We start from the raw sequence: 17,990 nt of genomic DNA, 5'->3' as shown, positions 1-17,990 counted from the left end.
GATTGTGGGACAGTTAAAAGAAATTGGAGGATCTAAGAGGTCGGGAGTTGGAGTAGTGGCAGACAGGTTCAGCAATATACTGGGATGCCAGCCCATGTAAATAATAAATAATAGATAAATATAAAACTCCAGAACATCTGCTAATAGACCTTGTGGCGAGATTGCGTCCTCAACTGCTGTTTCCAAGAACAAGTAAGGAAGATTTTCTCAAGGTTTAAGCCAAAATAGAGAAGTTGTATACTCAGAAACAAACGGGAAATCAACTGCTGATTGTACAATAAGATTACCAGTCAATAAGTATTACATTGATGTATGATTAAATGAATTCATTAAAAACATGAGGCAATAACTGTTGTTCTGCTACGCTTAGTGCTGCCATTTTACAAATGAATGTACCATGTTCAACAGAATGATGAGAAAGCACAACTCACATCAATGTAAGAAGCATTCACATAGTCTGAAGAGGGATTTCCATCCAGCTGAGACAACACCACTCTGGAATGATCGTCTGTTGGTGAGAATACATTGGAAAGTTTAGAGCAGGGGCGTCAAACTCATTTTAGTTCATGGGCCACATGCAGCTCAGTTTCATCTCACATGGGCTGGAACAATAAAACCATCGCACAATAACCTGTAAGTACCATCAGCTCAGAAGAACAAGTGCAGTTTCAACAGTATGTCTCAGTGTTGCCACATTCTGACAGTCGGCTTCTCACCGTCAGTACATGTGCATTTATCCAGAAACTTCCTGATGCAGATTCTTTTGAACTGAAGCTGCTGATTGACCACATTTTGCACAATGTTCGATTTCTTAAAACATGGTTACAGTAAGTATTCACATCAGGGTGGAAAAAAGCCTCAAAGCAGAATTTTACAAAAAGTAGGCAACACGTTGTTTAACTTAGTCTAGTCATGTAGAGGGCCATATTGGACCCTTTGGCGGGCCGGTTCTAGCCCGCAGGCCGTGTGTTTGACATCCTTGGTTTAGAGAGTAACAGCAGAAAAACAACACATAGAGTATATGACCTATTAAACACTGTTACAGTGCAGGATTGCACAGTAGTTTGACTTGTTGGGGGAAATACTTATTTGCTTAATAGCAGAGAGTTAGACAAGAAGATTGATACAACTCTCATAAGAAATATGATAGGTAAATATTAAGTTAGGAAGAGGAATCTTCACTAGCTCTCACTAGCTTCAGGCAAGCATTTAGTCTGGCACATAACCTCCCATAGAACAGCTAATTGTCGAGTCCTGTCATGGCTTTCTTAGTACAACGAGGTTTATTATCCAGTAGAGCTCTGGTCAGCTATCTTACTATATAATAACGAAAACTCTGTCTGTGTGTCTGTTCCACGTTTTTCTCCTCACTGACTTGGTCAATCCATGTGAAATTTGGCACAGTGGTAGAGGGTCATGGGAGGATGCGAATGAAGCAATATTACATCAATTGGCCAAAGGGGGGCGCTATAGCAACCGACTGAAATTGCAAACTTTGAATGGGCATATCTCATGCCCCGTATGTCGTGGAGACATGAAGCTTTGCACACAGATGCCTCTCCTCATGAGGAATAAATTTGCCTCAAGAACCCATAACTTCCAGTTATATTTTTTGCCATTTTGAATTTTTTGAAAAACACTTAAAATCGATCTCTTCCTAGGAAGTTAGACCGATCTGCATGAAACTGGGTGAACATGATCTAGGGACCAATATCTAAAGTTCCCTCTTGGCAAAAGTTGGAAAACTTACTAAAACTGAGCTTCTATAAGGCAATGACTTTAACTATCTGCCTTTCAATGCGCTACCTCAACTACTAATGTACAGTTTTAGCCCACTAACTATCCCACTATTGGCAATGGTACTACTGTACTTTCAATAAAGCAATCGTACAATCAAATTCACAAAAACTCTGTCTGAATACATTGCTCTTCGTAATGGATTCAGTTGACTATTTAATATGCAATTTCCTATGAACTGTATCCCAAACACACACCATGTAAAACTGTAGGTGGGCAACTGTGCACTCAATGGGTATGGACTAGTCCATTATTGTTGATGAAAACTAAATAAAAATTAAGTTTAAAAAAAAACAAAAAAAAAACAACAACAGCTAATTGTCAGTTCTTGTACAAATTAATCAGTTAAAAGTGTTAAAGGTTCAGTGTGATGGATTTAGGGGCGTCTTTTGGCAGAAATGGAATTTAACATTCATCGCAGAATGGACAAAACAAACACTAGCTCTACATGAGGCCATTTGTGTTTTCACATCTGCCACCATTCTCCTACACACCCATCTCACGGGAAAAGTTTCTGTTCTGCAACATCACTAGGTGCCACTAAATCCTACACACTGTACCTCTAATAAATTAGCTTAAGAGACGCTGGTAGGCAGATTTTGTTAGCTTTGACAGAGCCAAGTTAGCCCAGTTCCAGTTTTAACACTATGCTAAGCTAACCAGCCTCTGGCACAAGCCTCATATTTACCATGCGGGAGTGAGAGTGTTCAATCTTTTCATCTGAGGCTTTAAAAGAATATTACACCCACAAAATAATTATTTATGTATCAGTTACTCACCCCGTTTGTCTTGCATGCCTCCTTGGTGAACGAAGAATCCAAAAAGTGTTTTAAATCATCAGGGTTTTAGCAAAAATACATGTGTTTGGGAGGTGCTGAGCGTGAGACCTGGTTAGACTGCACAAGTGGTGTGAGAGTTTGTAAACAAATGTTTTAATTTAGCTTTACTGCTATTAAACACAGCCACCTTTTACTCTAATTTAACAAGAATTCTCTCTGTTTTTGGATTCTCGGTTCACTGTGGAGGCGTGCGAGAAAAACGCATTCACAAATTCAACACAGGATGAGTAACAGATATACAAATGACCATTTTGTGGGTGATATGTTCCGTTACAGATCAAAATGCAAGAAAAATACATCGCACACTGAATTATTAATGAGACAAATGAGTGATGGGAACTGCTACTGTATGAGGGAAGAAGGGTGAGGAAACTCAGGACTGAGGTGTTTCATTGTGAATGAAATGAGCTAGTGGGGAGGACCTACTGTGAGAAAAAAAAAGACGTGCACACACAGGCAGACAGGAAACTGTGAGCTCTGAGTGTGAGTCAAAAGAAAATCTAGCTGCTATAGAACAGAAAGTAAACTCACAGGGAAGGATGTTGGGGTATCTGTTCTTCTCCTTGTTGTCGTCCTTGTTAGCCTCCTCGTACGTCCCCTGGGCATTACCCCCCGGCAAGGACTGCAAAACAACGTAACAGTTTGGCAGTTAAGAGTCAGATTGTGTAGAAACTGTGACCAGTGCATTGTGTTGTGCTGTACGTTCGGCTTTGTTCAGTCTCGATGTAGGCACTTCCTCTGCTACCTACAGTGAACGTACCACCATTAAAAGCTGAGAACTTCAACTTCCTCTGTCTGTGCTGACAAACTGTCTGAATAAAATCACACTAATGTGTTACATGAGCCATGAGTCACACACTTTATTTTGACTCAGATCCCTTATCATAGCCAAAAATACCTTAAAGGGTATTTTTCATGTGTGCGTGGGTGTATGTGTACAGTATGTGTCATGGACAATGTGACACATTTAACTCCAGTAGTTTTCCTAAATAAAAAAATGCACAGAGGTCAAAATCTTCGGCCTCCTCGCGCACACAGCTCATCATAGCCGTTGTGGGAAAATCCAGTTGTAGATATATTGTTGAAAGGTTTTGCTGCCGTAGTCGAGGGCACAACACAACGTTACATATTGGTAATATGGGTATGTTTGCTTTTATAGAGCTTTAAAAAGGTACACTTAAGATGTGGCAATTGCGTCACAAATGAGTCCAAATTGACACTGTTGTAAAACTCACAGTAAAGGTTGAGCCCTCCTGTAAATCATGGCGTGTGTATACGCCACAATACTTTAACACCAGATGTAAACACTACTTCCACTTGTGCAGAATGCAAAAGACTCCGACCACCTGTTACTCCAACCTCCAGGCGGAGAAGAGAGAATGCTTACATTGTACTCCTCCCTGAAGAGCTTGCCATCGTCAGCCGAGCGGAGCCTGTACTCCTCCTCGAGTTGGTCCACTGGGATGGGGAAGTAGGTCTTAGAGGCTGAAGGGGATCTGGGCAGAAGGACCACCGTCTGTTGCTCTGTGGGGAGAGCAGGCAGTGGGTTTATTATCCCTGCTGGTCTGACGCAGTTTAATGATGGTGAATGATTTGTTGTGTTCAGGAAAATAACCGATTTGTCCTTCATTAACATTATTATTAAATGACCAGCTCAGAGGAATTTATTCTAAAACAGAATTGGGTTTAATTAGATCAGTGGCTCCCAACCAGACGTACCAACAAAGCCCTGTCAGACGAACAAGGCACCACCTGTTGTTCAACACGAGCTTGACGCCAACGATTACGAGAGTGCCACTGGAGAGCATTGGCAGTGCCATCAGTGTGGTTAACTCATCAACATCAGAAAAAAAAAGTGCAAATTCATCTAACAAGTAGTTCATTTCATAGAAGTTCTTCGGATGTAGCCTATATACCTACCTCAAATTATGTGTCCATTCCTCAATGACCCTGCAAGTTATTCATATTTCTTTCTTCTGTAAGGGTCCTCAGATTAAAAGGATCAAAAGGGTTTTTCATAAAAATTAATCCAAGTTGTGAGGATAAAGTGGTGTTGTGTTGGTATGCCAGGTGTCTTAACTCTCTAATTGGAATACTATCTGAAGCCTAATTACTAATATTCATACTAATGAACAATTTGATTATATTTACCATCTTTACTGAGCAAATGTTTTGTGTGAAAAGAATTAAAGGGTCTAAGCAAAACTGAAATTTTATGGTAAAATATTAAGATAAAACACAAATTACAAAGAATTTTGTTTGGTTATTTTAATAAAGATTTTCAACATTCTTTTGCAGTGTGTTGCATTTTAATTATTAAGCTGCCATACAAATGCATTTATTCAATTACTCATTTTCTGTAGCCACTTATCCTGTCATGGGTCACGGGGGGCTGGAGCCTATCCCAGCTGACATTGGGCAAGAGGCAGGGTACACCTTGGACAGGTCACCAGACTATCACAGGGCTGACACATAGAGACAGACAAACATTCACACTCACATTCACACCTACGGACAATTTAGAGTTACCACTTAACCTGCATGTCTTTGGACTGTGGGAGGAAGCTGGAGTACCTGGAGAATACCATGCGGACACAGGGAGAACATGCAAACTCCACACCCCAGATTTGAACCAGGAACCATCTTGCTGTGAGGCAACAATGCTAACCACTGCACCACTGTGCCGCCCACTATACAGTATCTCTATTACTCAAAATACAAGGTGACGAAAAACAGCTACCGTTTTTTTTAGTGTCAGCAACTACAAGCTGATGCCTGGCTGAAAACCTGGCAACCACTTTTAAAAGTTTGTGTTGAGCCCTGTAACACTATTAATTATATAAATGTGGATATTGTTATATTATGTTTGATCCTACTGTGAGCGTTGTTACAACCATTTATTAAATACTTTTAGCTAACTTTACTCTTAACTCTATTTAACCATTACTTTCAATATCATTTCTGTTAATCTATAAGCAAACTCTGCATATATATTTTAAACCGACTGCCAAAGCACCTTCTGGTTGGGAACCACTGAATTTGACAATAAGCTTATCAAACTACTCTGCAAAAACCTTAATGATTGTCAAACTGATTTCAAATCTCATGACACATTGGTGTGTGTTTTCCACCACCTTAACATTTGAAAAACACAAAAGGAGTGTGAGTATTCAATGATCACCAAACATCAACAGGTGTTAGAGAACCAAAGGACCCCAGGGACCCCACTTACAGCACCCTGTACATTCTGGAGTGGAAAACCTCCCTAAAGCACCCGGCTAGGCATTCTGTTAGCGCTCAGGTTAAATAAAAAATTACTGAGAGTGTTAGTAACATGATGCTCCTGGCGCCGCCACCCTGTATACCTGACCTGGTGGCACAATGGTGTATAACGACTCAGTACTGTATCCAAACTCTAAAACACAACACATATCAAATCAGCACACACGTGTACAGAGTCATAAAGGCAAAACAATACTGTCATTACAAATAGCATTAATGTTCATAAAACAGACATATGACACTTCTGCTTTCACTTTTATCGATTAAAAAATACAAAAACAACATCTAAACATCAATAAAGCTCAAGAAGGAGTATATTTAATTTCTTGAGTGCAGAACATATGCTTCCTGAACTGATTTAACATTGCATCTTAATATATACTGCAATGTTTTCCAACTTTAGTAACCCTTTAAAGTTAAAATTAAATACAATATCACTTTTTATGGAAAAACAGGGTGTCTACAGGTATCAGACACTTAAATTTCATGCTTTTTCAGACATTTTAAAGCTATTTCTAACCAAATCTAAGGCTGATTTATGGATAAATCATCTTTTTCTTATTCATATATTAATATAAAAAGACTATGAAACAGAAATACGTAAATAATTTCAATAAAATACAGATAAAAATGTGCATACTTAAGATAGTAGGAATTAAATATATACATCTTCACTGTGCTGAGTCTGTACGTGTGTAAAAATATACACATATGTGCAGCGACGTCCCATGCAGACGCAGAGGCTTTATGTAGGAACATGGTCATTTAAATGAGTTGGAATTTTAATTTAGATTAACCTAAGAAATTAGATAAAACATTTGTGGCATTTAAGACCTCACAAATCCAAATTTAAGACTATATGATAACTTTTAAAGCCCAATATTTAAAAAATAGAATTTCAGACATTTAAGGACCTGCAGACACCCTGGAAAAAGTGGACAATGTGTCATGTTTACAATCATAGTAATTAGCAGCTCGGCTAATGCCTTGTTATTCACAGCCACCTCTGGGTGTGCTTTTCCAGCCACATATCCTAAGTTACATTCCTGTCTGCAGGAATACAACCTGTTCTGCACTTTCCATTGTAATGCCAGATAAGAAAACACTTCCTAAAGAACTCTCGCAGCTCCTCAAGACGTATTGTTTCCTGTGAAGTCCAATAGCTGTCAGCACACTTCACACAAATCAGTTCTTAATATAAACGATGCAGCTCAGAGGTGAAAAGCCCTGATCTTTGCAGCCAGTAGTGGTACTAATTTTATAGATCGTGTCGAGAAGCTATACATGGTGCTGATGATAACAGAGCTCTGTTGTTCACATTAACTACAGGAAGTCTATAACCACAGTGCAGTGGTGGGACCTGCACACACAAACATAAAGCTGCCGCCTCTTAAACACCTCCTTTTATCTGTCTGAATCTCTTTCTCTTTCTTCGCCTCCTGTTTCTACACCTCTACTTCATGTTCTCACTGCTGTGCTTCTTTTGAGTGCCAGCCTGTCGCTCTCTCAATCTACAAACTGTCTCGCTGTGTCTCACAACAGTCTTACCTTGTTCCTCCAGGATGCCATTTGGTATCTTCTTGTCGACCGTTGTGACGACTGCTTTTCTCTGGTTTTTTAACCTGCAAGAAAAATATTCAATAAAATGAGAACAGAGTGGCACAAAACGTTATATTCAATTGTCATGGTAATAGAAGTTCAAAATTTAGGTAACCATGAAGAAAAGGCTTTCTGTCGCACCATCTGAAACTGAAGCTATTCTTTCTCATTAGCTGATGTCTTGGAAAGATGGCGCTCTAATCCGAATGTGGTACAGAATTTGTCCTTCTCTCTCCTCTGCTGCCCGTCTAGGTCCTCTGTCACAGCCTGGCTGCCTGCTCTCTTCTCACTAAAGCATGAGAGGGAGTCGACTAGCAGCACTTCCTGACTGGGCTCCGCCTCAATGACTAAAGGAGGAAGTGTTTGTCACCCTGAGCTCGGCCCCCAAGCCTGGCTCACAGCCAGTCAGCGGGGGTCCTGAGAAGGGAGATGAGGTGAGAAATGGGGGGGTGGGAGATTTCTTTCTTTCTTTTTTTTTTTTTTTTACCTGAGGAAGTACCAGGCTAGCAGCGCAACGATGAGCAGCAGCAGGGACAGGACCAGCACGGTGGGGAGGATGTGGTGGCTGGGGGATGCAACGTCTTCTGAGGAAGAAGGAGAGGCAGAGCCAAGGGGTCAGGGAGCACCGCCAACAAAGAAGCAGGAAGAGGGAGCAAGGCCAAAGAAATATGTGCATAGGTTTATGTGTGCTGCGTTCATGCGTTTGAGCCAAGTGTGTATTGCATAACTGATAAAGCTAAATCAATACTCAGCACCTCCCGTGTTCTCCCCTGGTCACAGGCCTAATTTAATAACTGGTTTCTGTAGTGTTTCATCTACAGAGATAAGCATCAGCCCATTTCGCCCTGCCGGTATGTCTGTCTGATGGAAAATAAGAAGCTCTAAGAATGGAGACTCATCCAAGAGTCACAGCCACACAGCCAGCTATTAACTGTGTTTATAAAGACGCACAATAAGCCATAAATTACGGTGCGGGGCTGCTGGAGTTCATTGTGATCCCGTAATAACAAGTCTGTACAAAAGGCTATTATCAAGCAGATGCATGCGCTGAGTACGGCACATAATAATCATATCTTGGGGAAAAGTGATGACTGCAGTGGATAGCAATGGGATTTTGTTGCCGTCTCAAATTGTTCAGCCTCACACGGGGCAATGCATCGCCCTTGTTATTGTTCTTACCTTTTGTATGGTTGCCATTGCCCGTGGAATTGGATGTTGTCGTGGCTGCCGCCAAAAACAGAAGTGGGACCATTGTGACTGCAGGAAAACAAAATGAAGACGGATATTAAATTTAGTGCCAGACATGTCTGCGAAAGTGAGGATTCATGCGAACATGGCCGCTGGATAATATCGCCATTTAGAGAGCACAAAAGCTATTGACAGATCTGAGGCATATTTCTTTATTCATGACGGCTGCTTTCAGGAATGTGCTCATCGGTGCAAAGTTCACGGGGACACAATGGAACAACACACTCATATCCTGGTCATTCATTACTCCTGTCATAAAGCTGGCAGTGTAATGCCTGGTAAGTCCACGTGGAGGCGCAATACACCAGTATTTGAGAAACAAGGCTGGTCATGACAGCATGCTCTCTCACCAACCCATTGAGAAAAAATTGCAAAGATGACACCCAGGCCAAGGAAACATCCATTTTTATATTTCTTTTTTTAATGTTATCAAAAGCATGTGTGTCCACAAATACCACTGCTGCATATCTGAATCCAAAGCAATGATCTTACTACTCCAATAAGGCATCATGTGTTAATCAGTGTGTTATCAGATTGAGCAAAGAGAACTTGAGTAAATGCCACTTGAAGCTGATAACAGCCATTTCCCTTCAGCAGTTTCCGTGGCTATTCCATGCTGAAATGTGTGATTTCCAGGATATAGCGTGTACTATATGTTAGACATCACACACACACACACACACACACACACACACACACACACACACACACACACACAACATGCATGCCAACATAAGGCCTGGACATCAGCTGATACTGAACTACGAATGAGCGGTTAAGCCGAGCGAAACTGGATGTATCACATCACGGGGAGCGAAATCTAGAGTCAGGCTGCAAGAGGCTTAACACATACACTCTCATGATCTGCTCTCGGCCACCTCCCCCCCATTCCTCTTTAATAGCATCTCCTTCACATGCACACACATGCACGCCAACACCCACAGCACCAAGAGCTGTGTCCAGAGCCCCATACACAGTGACGTCCAGGAGTCTCAGCTGATTGGCTCTGATCATCCCTTCATTTTCTCCCAGTAGAAAAATGCAGAGGAGGGAGGATGAAGGAGTTTCTCTGATCGATTCTAGTGTTTGAGCATTCAGAACGGGTTTCACATCACATTGATTTAAGCACCGCTTTTCCTTTGAAATCTGCTGGTGAGCTTTGCAAACCAATAAGCCTTGAGATGTTTGCAGTTTTCAAGGTGTTTTTTTTTTTTTTAATTTTATTTTCACAAAAGTTGGAATCTAAGCAATGCGCACCGGCACCAGAGCTGCTATCACCCCATAATGAAGCAGAGCAGAGTGTGCTTTGTCTCCCCAAGGCTGCAGGTGTGTGTGTGTGTGTGTGTGTGTGTGTGTGTGGTGCTCTGCAGCTGCGGTGAAAAAGAAAGCCCAGGCCAAGTGCATAGTCAATGAAGACACTGTGTGTTGAAGCCTCCACGCTGTGCCGCAGTGTCCTGTAATGTGTCCAGACAGGACACCGGAGGAATGTGGAGGCAGCAGAGCAGAGACACTGACTGCAGCAGGGAGAGCGGGAGCAGAAGGTCCAGGTCAATAATATTTCCTGGAGCGATTAATAAACCCTGACATGTCCCCCCACGCTCCATGGGGAAGACTGATGAGAGAATTCTAATGAGAGGAGAGGGGAGAGGAGGAGCATGCTACCCCCTTCTCTGGCTCTCCTCCCTCTTTATCCCCCCTCTTTAAGGCTCTCTCTGCAAATGTCACAAGCCTGGATGAGGGGGAGGTTATCGAGCTGAGTTAGTACAGCGTGTGAATCCTCTGTGTATAAGACTTGAGGTGCTGTGATGTGGAAATTTACTCATGGTGCCGTTTGGGACTTTCCGCTACACAAGCTGCGATGAATTTTATGTATGCGGTGCCTGTTTGTTTATATGCGTGTGTGATGGCTCAACAGGGACGGCCAGCAGAGTGCTCGTAGCAAGCCCTAAGGCTGTGTCTTGTGGTTAAAGTGCTGCTGCTTCTTGTGAGCATCTCCTAGTTCCTGGCTCCTTCTTTCCCCTCCGTCACCTCTGGAGATGTCACCCTGTCACGTCTTAGCCTCCAGCCCTGCGAGGCTCAACTGCTCCTGGGGGACCACAGAGCTGCTCACCCCTTGCTCTCCGGCTTTTCCCATCTTGTCATTGCAGCGGTCTCCAGCCTGACCTCTCCAGCATCTCTGAGGAGATGCTGGACTCCCTTTCCTCCATCTTTGTGGGGGAATGTCCGTCACATAACTATAAATAACACTGCGTCCTGTTCTTCGGAGTATCTAATCTCTTCTTCTCTGTTTCTCCTCGCTCAGCATAAACCAGCCGAGACCACAAGTCTCAAATTAGACTATTAGTGTTCGTCATCATTTAGCTCGGGTCAGACTCTGGGCAAACAGCTATCATCACATTGTGTGCTCTCGTCTGTGTATTGTCCTTTCTCCATTTAGCACTCTGCAGCTCGTCACCGACCATCAGCCATAATGAAAATAGGTCATGGGAGATGTCAGCTCGGGGGAAGTTCTAAGGCGTCCTTATTTTCCGATAGGAGACATTTGCAAGTAGCCTTGGGGAAGGGTATTGTCCTGACCAGTTATTTCAGTGGCATGCGTGTCCCGAGTTACCCAGCAGAGAGTTCGCTCTGTCTCACGGCAGGTCAGTGTCATCCTGGGCTGCAGAATGGGAAGCACTCATTCATCCTCTCCTCTCTATACTGGCCGGGAGACGATCCCTTCTTGATATGATTCCAGTGGAAGAGATTAAATATGAGGCTTCGGCACTCTGAGTTAGCTGAATCAAATGGGCATCTTCCAGATTTAGTCTTTCTAGTACAAAATCCCTTTCTGTTTTTCCTTGCTGAGCTGCAGCAGTGAGATGTAACTCATTGACTCTCAGCGGACTGCATTGTGATTAACAGCCTGTTATCTTATTTACAAAATCCTGCTGCCCAAATTTAAAATTGTGTGCGAACTGTAGTTAAAAACAAACAAAACTGTAACAAAAATTAAGTTAAAGATGAGTAAAGACAATTTTCTGATGTACAATAGAACACAGTTCACTGCCAACTCCAAAGCCCCCTTCCCACTGGACACAAAACCCACAAACATCCTCTAACATCTGGCCCTTGTATTTTAATGGGAAAGGCTGAAATCTGCATTCATGTCCAGGACAAATGATTGCAGCAGTAGTCATGGGTATTTAATGGCTTAGGCGCCAATGGAAATATGACACCCAGGTGGCCATGCTAACTGTCACCAGCTCTCGGACGCCATGCAATAACACTTTGCCACAAATACTGTCCATCTCCGTCAAAGGAGCAAGCGAACATCATTCCAAAGCCCTGTCACTGCATCTGTGTGGGTGGACTCTTACCAGTGAGTGTATAGCATGACAAACCTCTTGCTGGTTAAAAACAACAACATATCTGCCGCTCCTATGTTACAGGGAGATTACTCAACGGGCCTATCAGGCAAAGGCCAAGGGATCCAAAGTGTCAGGCGCCCCCATGGCCTTCATCTGCAAAACGTAACTCAAATTAACAAAAAGCTACCAGGAAGTCACTGAAAAAGACCACAAAGAGATGCACAGAAACTGCAAAGAGACACAAAGCAGCTACAAAGAGACATAGCCAGATGATACAAAATTACCTCTGAGACACACAAAATGATCACAAGGAGACACAAATTTACCTCAAAGAGACACACAATCACTTCAAAGACACAAAACTTCAAAGATACACAAAAGTACCTAAAGGAGACACGAACTTACCTAAGGACACATAAAACGACTTTATAGAGACATAAAATTACCTCTGAGACACACAAATCCACCTCAAGGAGACACAAATTTACCTCAAAGATACAAAAATGAGCTCTTACTATCAATCCACCAGGCCAGCATGCAGACGGCAGACACACACGGAGGGTAGGAAGAGTAGTGGTCAACTTAGTTAACTGACTATTTGTTTTCTGCTCTGGTTTTTTGAGAGTGATATTTTTATTTGGTTTACACTCTTACTGTTTAAGAGCACTGATGGCATTGTTTTGGGCACAATTAGTGAAACTGGAGCCATGGATGGACTATTGCTTGTTTAAACAGTTGTACAATATTGTGTGTGGTTTTTTGTCCCCTCTGTTGGTCCCAGGAAACAGCAGTACCAGGCTGGCACTGACACTACTAAAATAACTGAAAAGGAAAGGTTGCATTGTTTGTTAAATGTCAACAATGTCTTGTGGTGTTAATCTGTTTTCTATTTATTGGGGGGCCAAAGCACAAGTGTGTGGAGTCTTGCTGCTATTTTAATTTCAGTATTAGACATTTTCAAGATTTCTTGTGTTGATTTATTTTCTATTTATGAAGGGGCCAAAGCAGCCAAAGCAAACCAGCTATATTTTTTATTTAATGTTAATGTTCAAGTTTAAAGTTTGTTTATTTAACCCTGTTAACAATTAATGGCTCAGTTTCTCATACCATCTTGTTAGAGTAATATTGCTTGATCAAACCTTTTCTAACATGACTGACAACAAAATAAGTGAATATGTATAATACGCGCTTGGATCGGATCGGTATCGGCCATAACTCAAGGCTGTAATATCGGTATCGGATTGGAACTGGAAAAAGCTGGATCGGGACATCCCTACACAAAACAACTTCAAAGAGACACAAAACTTCCTCAAAGATACACAAAATGACTTCAAAGAGACACAGAATTACCTCTAAGACAACAATCTACCTAAAAGAAACACAAAATTATGTCAAAGACACACAAAACGACTTCAAAGAGACACAAAATGACCACAAGACACAAAAAACTACAAAGAGCCAAACCCAGAAAAAGATGCATTACAACTGGAGACAACGGAGACGAAAACAACGCACATCAAAAGAGGCCGAACAACAATAAAGTCTGAGTTTTGCTCCTATGTAAGAAAGGCCTTTAAGCCCACTGTCTGATAATCGGCCCATGAAGTGGTCACTCTAGCTGTACGTAGAGACATGTTCCAATGCCAGGTGTGAACAGTCTTTAAGCTGTCCACTTGTGATCAGATCACGCAGGATGCACGTTAATTCCAGGTGCAAACACGCTCAAAGTGAGTAGGTTGAAAGTGTGAGGTAGACCTGCCTGCATACTGTATATGACAACACCTCAGCCACGCTCGTGTGTTCATAAAGACCTCCAGCACCTGGTATGCACTGTGTGACTCACAGCTCTGCCTCCACTAATTACAACCTGTCACCTCAAAATACCTGCAACCCGGACAGCATGTAAACAAAAATGTGGAGACACACACACATGCACAGATATCAGTATATCACACTGAACAAACAGGCAGCAGAGAATAGAAGCAGGCTATGACAAGGCTCCTCTTTATCCTCGCTCCAAACATGAAAAAGCCAGTGTGGGAATTCTGACTCATGCATACTGAATATTGTGTCGTTTACGGTCCCAAACCAGAGAGCTGATAAATGTTCTTCCCTGACAGTATTTTGTTTTGGAGGATGAGCTATCCCTCCCTGTGGTCTTGTGTTTTCCTTGTGGTGTGCTTCCCTGCTCTGTCATTCTTCCAGTCTGGGTTAAAAGTGACATAATGATACCCCTGCAGCTCTCCACTATTGTCTCACTAATTAGCCCCAGAAACCTAACCATCAGAAAGGACAAGCTTGTTACAATTAGACGATAAGACAGAGAAATTGTCTGTCTCTGCCTGTGACAGGAAACACGGTGTTCCCTGGCATCGTGTCTTCCCGTAGACAGAGCACTGTCAGTTCCACTGAATGTGGTTTCACTGGGCACAGAGTCGCTCTGTCTCTTCAAATACATCAGCTGGGGAATTTGGAAAATGGGTGGTGGGTGTAGGGGCGATGTGACAGGGTGAGCGGGCAGTAGGTACATTGTGTCCTCTGAGGAGAAAGCTGCCAGACTATTTATCCTTTAGGCGACAAGCTTTTTTTTATGAATATAACTGAAACCTGCAAGATGGCTTATAAGAGGAAAACAACCTATAACCTGAAGCCGTCTGTGTAGTTTCTCAAAGCTGTGTTCGGTGTCGGCACCCGTTTTGTTCTTGCCCAAAACGGATTATAAAAAAATAATCAGACATAGATTACTTTAATGGTTTAAAGGGACAGTTCACCCCTACATCAAAAGTACATACAAGAAATCATCATGATAATCCACAGACCTTGTTGTGAGTAGTTTCACGTAGGAACTATTTTCTTTCTACCAAACTAAATCACCCTCACTCATGAACAAAACCCTGCGATACTTGAACTCCCTCGCTTGAGGCAGTAAGTCCCTCGGCTTCTGCTTTGATGCAGGTGTGGCACCGGACCGTCATGGTGAAGAGGGAGATTTCGATTTACTGGTCCATCTACGTCCCAACCCTCACCTATGGTCATGAGCTCTGGGTAATGACCAAAAGAATGAGGTCGCAGATACAAGCGGCCGAAATGAGTTTCCTCCGTGGAATGGCTAGGCTCAGCCTTAGAGATAGGGTAAGTAGCTTGGACATCCAAAGGGAGCTTGGAGTAGAGCCGCTGCTCCTTCGTGTCGGAAGGGGTCAGTTGAGGTGGTTCAGGCATCTGATCAGGATGCTTCCTGGGCACCTCCTGCTGGAGGTGTTCTAGGCACGTCCCACTGGTAGGAGGTCCTGGGGCAGACCCAGAACACACTGCAGGGATTACATATCTCATCTGGCCTGGGAACGCCTTGGGGTCCCCCAGGAGGAGTTGGAATGTGTTGCTGGGGAGAGACATCTCTACAGCCGAAATCTCAACACTTGGCAACTCACATCAAAACAAATCTAGATTATCAGAAATAATCTTGCTTGCTTCATGCGGAGGATAAGATGAGAAAATTGATGTTACTATCATAACTGTACAGTCATATCAAGCTGCAGCCACGAGACAAATAGCTTAGCTTAGCATTAACATAAGACATAGGATGAAACAGCTAGCCTGGCTCTATCCTAATGTCAAAACATACCAGCGCTTCTAAAGCTCACTAATTAACATGTTGTATCTAATTTATTCAATCTATAAAAAGGGAAAGGAGCAACAAGTATGGATGGATTACTCGACTTCACTTACAAAAATGTCAAATTAAAACATACCGATCAGGAAAGAGACTCAAAATGACCATAAAGAGATACAAAGCCACAAAAAGATGCACAATGACTACAAAGAGACACAAAGTAAGCGTGTCTTGTTCTTATGTAGGAGTGGTGGTGTCGACCTTTGCATCTCTGTGCCCAGGGGTCCTCCGTCTGGTAATCCACCCATGGCAACAAGCTGTGGGTAGCCCTTTCCCCTTGCTCCCAGTCTTTATGCTAAGCTAAACTAAGCTAAGCTAACTGTCTCCCAGCTGTAGTTTCATACTGAACTGACACATACCAGAGTGGTGTCAAATTTCACACCAATCTAGGGCATAAAACAACTACGTGCAATATATTTTCAAGTAAGATATAAATGTAGACAACACCATTTATATCATTGTAGAGACAAGTTGGGTTACATGACACATACCAGTGTTCATCTCTCCTCTTTCACACTCTCCTCACAGCTCTGCCCCACTCACTCACTCACTCACTCACTCACTCACTCACTCACTCACTCACATATTCTCCATCAACACTCAGAGAGACACAGAGCTGTTCCTCTGTTTAATCTGTCTCTTAATTAGTCTACAGTGCGACATCGGTCTGTATGTTGCACGTGCTAAATCAGTCTGTGAAATGAAACGACCGCAGCCGACGTGCAGTACAGCACTGCGCTGCTAGTTTGTGTGTGAGGTGGCTTATAGCATGTCGCTGTTCAGCTTGTTAGTTGTAGCCCATTATGTGACATGGAGACAGCGCCTGAATGCAGGCGACAGACGTGTTTAAAAAAATGCAGCGACAACACAGACATTTCAACAAGATGTATAAAACGTGGACAAAGTATCTCTTGCTCTCTTCTGTGCATTAATAAGATTAATAGACTAAATAAATAAAATGATTTAAATCATTTCCAGCACAATATTCATTTGAAAGGTCAACAGAAAAATCCCCCCACAAAGATTCTTAATTGTTTCAAACCTACTTAATACCTTTATACTCATGTTATAGTTTTGTGTCCTGTGCTGCAAACCTCTAAACCTCTGTAGCTCCAGTGCTGTGTGCAGAAACATTAACGTACAGTCCTGCTATTTATTTTAAATACTTTTTCTTTTACATGCCATACAGCTGTATATTTTCAAACAGAGAATAAAATCCCTGTCTCTGCATTTTATTTTGATCATTTTTGTTTTTATAAAAGTGCTTGTGACGTCTCAAATGCGACTTTGACTTGCAACTGAAAACATGTCGCCCATCTTGTAGAAAATACTGAGATATGAATTTTGTCCATATCTCCCAGCCCTACATCAAACTCTCCACAAGAAAACAAATACGTGTGTTTTATAAAATTCAAAACTTCTCCAAAATGAACTGATTTTTTTTCTAAATTCACGCAGGAACATTTACTATGCTAAATGTAGCCAGACAGATAAAACAGCCGTCACATATCCGCTTTTGACAAATATATCAGTAATGGCATATGAAGGCCGATACGTAGCAATAAATTCATTACAATATTACTAGATTTTTTAATTTCTCACTTCAATATTAGGTCAGCCTGCATTACTGTATAAAAAGTACATTTATTTTCTTAAATAATAGCAGTGCATGAACAGACCAATTGACTCTCAAGTGCAGTTATTAATGAGCAGTCTTACTTTGTCTTACGCACATGTGGCTGTCAGTGATGATCGCATCAGCGTCGACCACAATGTAACATTAATATCAGCACGGCCCTTCTCCGCTGCTATAAAGGTACAATATAGTCATCCTTACTTTGTCTTTGTTAGCTGCTCGCTTGCTGTGGTGCTGCCGCAGAGTGACCTGCGAGCAAAATAGAGAAGTCTTATTTACAGAGCAAAGCTACAAGAAGCTGATCAGAGTGATAAGGAGTGATGTGGCGGTTGGATGGTATATTGTGTTTGTTTGTAGTTGTTTGTTTCGGTAACTGCAGGTGTGAAATTTAATTGTAATGTTTGGTTGCCATGGCAGAACGAGAATGTGATGTTGTAGGGTTTTTTTGTGTGTGTGTGTGTGTGTGTGTGTGTGTGTGTGTGTGTGTGTGTGTTAAAATGTGTCTAAAGGCTTTTGAATGTATTTTCTGTTGTCGGTCTTGACCCATTTTATGGACTAAAAATCAGTAC

General features: G+C 42.1%; 1 protein-coding gene across 3 annotated transcripts in view; it reads right to left on the bottom strand.

The window, feature by feature from the left end:
* The window catches only part of ptprea (protein tyrosine phosphatase receptor type Ea), a 90,556-nt gene that overhangs the window by 12,854 nt on the left and 59,712 nt on the right, over positions 1-17,990 (bottom strand). Inside the window, exons 3-8 of one of the 3 annotated variants that reach the window (XM_049564071.1) lie at positions 8,697-8,774; positions 8,005-8,101; positions 7,467-7,540; positions 4,024-4,160; positions 3,168-3,258; positions 432-508 (exon numbers count right to left, since the gene is read on the bottom strand). In XM_049564071.1, the coding sequence (XP_049420028.1) occupies positions 432-508; positions 3,168-3,258; positions 4,024-4,160; positions 7,467-7,540; positions 8,005-8,101; positions 8,697-8,769 (549 nt within the window). In that variant the 5' untranslated portion in view covers positions 8,770-8,774. Of the gene's footprint in view, positions 1-431; positions 509-3,167; positions 3,259-4,023; positions 4,161-7,466; positions 7,541-7,658; positions 7,856-8,004; positions 8,102-8,696; positions 8,775-17,990 lie in introns of those variants that run through there. The other 2 variants (XM_049564072.1, XM_049564073.1) reach the window with 2 other exon arrangements.

Source organism: Epinephelus fuscoguttatus, linkage group LG20 (assembly GCF_011397635.1).
Source record: "Epinephelus fuscoguttatus linkage group LG20, E.fuscoguttatus.final_Chr_v1".
Classification (NCBI taxonomy): Eukaryota; Metazoa; Chordata; class Actinopteri; order Perciformes; family Serranidae; genus Epinephelus; species Epinephelus fuscoguttatus.
This window is presented reverse-complemented; position numbering and strand designations above follow the sequence as displayed.